The sequence below is a fragment of the Lathamus discolor genome, chromosome 3 (genome assembly GCF_037157495.1).
Source record: "Lathamus discolor isolate bLatDis1 chromosome 3, bLatDis1.hap1, whole genome shotgun sequence".
In the NCBI taxonomy this organism is placed as follows: Eukaryota; Metazoa; Chordata; class Aves; order Psittaciformes; family Psittacidae; genus Lathamus; species Lathamus discolor.
The window spans coordinates 84,368,648-84,371,604 of NC_088886.1; the positions used below are offsets into that span (position 1 = coordinate 84,368,648).

Genomic DNA, 2,957 nt, shown 5'->3' on the forward strand with positions numbered 1-2,957 from the left:
CCACTGCCGCCGCGCCTGACGTGGGCAGCCATATGGCGCGTGCCACCGGGCGGGGCGGGGCGCGGGGCGGGGCGCAGGCGCGTTTTGGGGCGGTGGCGATCGCCGCGGTACCCGGGTCCCGGTGCCGGCCCCCTCCCCGCCACGCATCCTCGGTCCCGCTATATAACGGGGGGAGCCCGGCGCTGCGCAACCTCGGGGAAAAAAAAAAACAAACACCACAAGACCGAAACACACCGCTCGCACGGAGGGCTGTGCCGGGGTTATGAGACCGTCACCGCGCAGGAGAGGCTGAGCAACGGAGGTAACGGGAAAATGGGCTGTTTCCGCACCACCCCATCCCTCCGAGGGAAAGGGGTTAGCGGCGGCGACCGGGCTGGGAGAGGAGTCTGCGGGGTCGAGGGGTATTGTCGCTTGCGGTCGCAGGAGGCGACGGTCGCTCCCACCGGTGTGTGCGGGCACTTGTGTGCCGGCACACCTGTGTCCGTCATCCGTGTGCACACATCTGTGTGTGTATACACATATATGTATATGCACATGTGCGTCCATACACGCATATAAATATACATATGTGCGTGCACCTGTGCGCACTTATATTATACATGTATATGTGTTTCCACCTGTGTCCCCCCAACTTCAGCTCCTTCTCCTCCGCAAAGGACAGTCGCTCGGCGGGCGGGCGGCATTGTTCCTCCCCAGTGTGCCCGATGCCACCGGCGGACGGTTGCAACCCCTCCCGCAAGGGCCCCGCTGGAACCAAGGGGATGATGCCGGTCTGCTGTGGACAGGGTGATGGAGACGAAAAGCAGGGGCTGGTCCCGCACCTGTTACCCCCGCTCGGCACATCCCCGACCGAGGGCACCCAGCGGCAGTCCTGCGGGCGGCGGCGGGACCGGGAGAGGCTGAGCAGTGTGGGTCGGGGGAACAGATGCCTTGTGCTCGTCGGGGCGGTGCAAAGCCCCGTGCAAGGAGGCGACGAAGGGGAGCCGCGGAAAGTGGCGGCGACAGGCTGGAGGGGTGGCCATCCTCCCCTGCGGGTGTCCTGTGCGTGTCCCCCCACCTTTCCCCCTCCGTATTCAGCAAAAAGGGTGTGATTTTGGATGGATTTGTGTGTGTGTGTGTTTGGGGGGGGGGGGTGTTGGGGGGGTTGTTTGTTTGTTTGAATTTAATTTTTTTTTTTAAACCCTCCCGGTCTGCTGTCGCCGTGCTACCCGGGCTGCCCCACGCACACGTAATCTGCTTATATTCCCCACTAATATCAGCGAGTTACATAACGGCATTGGAACATATGTCAACTTGATTATAAGGCAGGACCGCGGAGACAATTGAAACTTTGCGCTGGCACCGTGGGGAGGCCGGGGCTTCCCTCGGGAGGGGACGGGGGGAGTAAGAAGGGGGGATCGCGGGCGGCTTCCCCCCTGCCGGGGGTCGTTGATCGGGGCAGCGGCTGCCTGTCCCGGTGCTGACACGGCTTTTTTCTGTCTCCTCCACGACACAGAGGCTCGCCATGACCAAGTCGTACAGCGAGAGCGGGCTAATGGGCGAGCCCCAGCCCCAGGGCCCCCCAAGCTGGACGGACGAGTGCCTCAGCTCCCAGGACGAGGAGCACGAGGTGGACAAGAAGGAGGAGGACCTGGAGGGTCTGCACGGAGAGGCTGAGGAGGACGCTCTACGGAACGGCGAGGAGGAGGACGAGGAGGACGACTTGGACGAAGAAGAGGAAGAAGAAGAGGAGGAGGAGGACGACGACCAGAAGCCCAAGAGACGGGGCCCCAAGAAGAAGAAGATGACCAAGGCGCGTATGGAGCGTTTCAAGCTGCGGCGCATGAAGGCCAACGCCCGGGAGCGCAACCGCATGCACGGCCTGAATGCAGCCCTGGACAACCTGCGTAAGGTGGTGCCCTGCTACTCCAAGACGCAGAAGCTCTCCAAGATCGAGACCCTGCGCCTGGCCAAGAACTACATCTGGGCGCTCTCCGAGATCCTGCGCTCGGGCAAGAGCCCCGACCTGGTCTCCTTCGTGCAAACCCTCTGCAAGGGCCTCTCGCAGCCCACCACCAACCTGGTGGCCGGCTGCCTGCAGCTCAACCCGCGGACCTTCCTCCCCGAGCAGAGCCAGGAGGTGCCGCCGCACGTGGCGGCGGCGGGGCCGCCCTTCCCGGCTCACCCCTACCCGTACCAGTCGCCGGGGCTCCCCAGCCCGCCCTACGGCACCATGGACAGCTCCCACCTCTTCCACCTCAAGCCGCCGCACGCCTACGGCGCCGCGCTAGAGCCCTTCTTCGAGAGCGGCCTGGCGGAGGGCGCCAGCCCCGCCTTCGACGGGCCGCTCAGCCCGCCCCTCAGCGTCAACGGGAACTTCTCTTTCAAGCACGAGCCGGCCGCCGACTTCGACAAGAGCTACGCCTTCACCATGCACTACCCGGCCGCTGCCGCCACGCTGGCCGCCGCGCCAGCCCACGCCGCCATCTTCCCGGCCGCCGCCTCCCGCTGCGAGCTGCCGGTCGACGGGCTGGCGCCCTACGAGGGACACCCGCACCACGAGCGGGTCCTCAGCGCCCAGCTCAACGCCATCTTCCACGACTGAGCCTCCCCCGACCCGCCGCGGGACGGGGAGGGAAAGAGCCGAGCCCGCCGGCGGCCACCGCCTTGTTTACAGCCCTCGGAGCGACGCTGTAAACGCGGGGCAGCGGCGCCGGGATCGCGCCAATTACCTGATCGGGATAACAAAATCGCAAGCAATAATTAGGATCTATGCAATTTTTAAACTAGCGATGGGCCAATTACGAAATATATATGAAATCTCTATTTTTCAACCAACGTTTTACTACTTGTTACCTTTCCCATGCTGAATTATTTTGTTGTGATTTTGTACAGAATTTTTAATGACTTTTTATAACGTGAATTTCCTATTTTAAACCATGCAGCTTCATCAATTTTTATACGTATCGGAAAGGTAG

The 2,957-nt window shown here is 62.6% G+C and overlaps 1 protein-coding gene across 1 annotated transcript; it reads left to right on the top strand.

Annotated features, from left to right (window-relative positions):
- The first annotated feature begins 253 nt into the window (after nucleotides 1-253).
- Nucleotides 254-2,584, top strand: NEUROD1 (neuronal differentiation 1). The gene is made up of 2 exons (XM_065672754.1): nucleotides 254-301; nucleotides 1,496-2,584. The coding sequence occupies exon 2, from the start codon at nucleotides 1,505-1,507 to the stop codon at nucleotides 2,582-2,584; it is 1,080 nt and encodes a 359-aa protein (XP_065528826.1). The 5' UTR covers nucleotides 254-301; nucleotides 1,496-1,504.
- The last annotated feature ends 373 nt before the right edge of the window (nucleotides 2,585-2,957 follow it).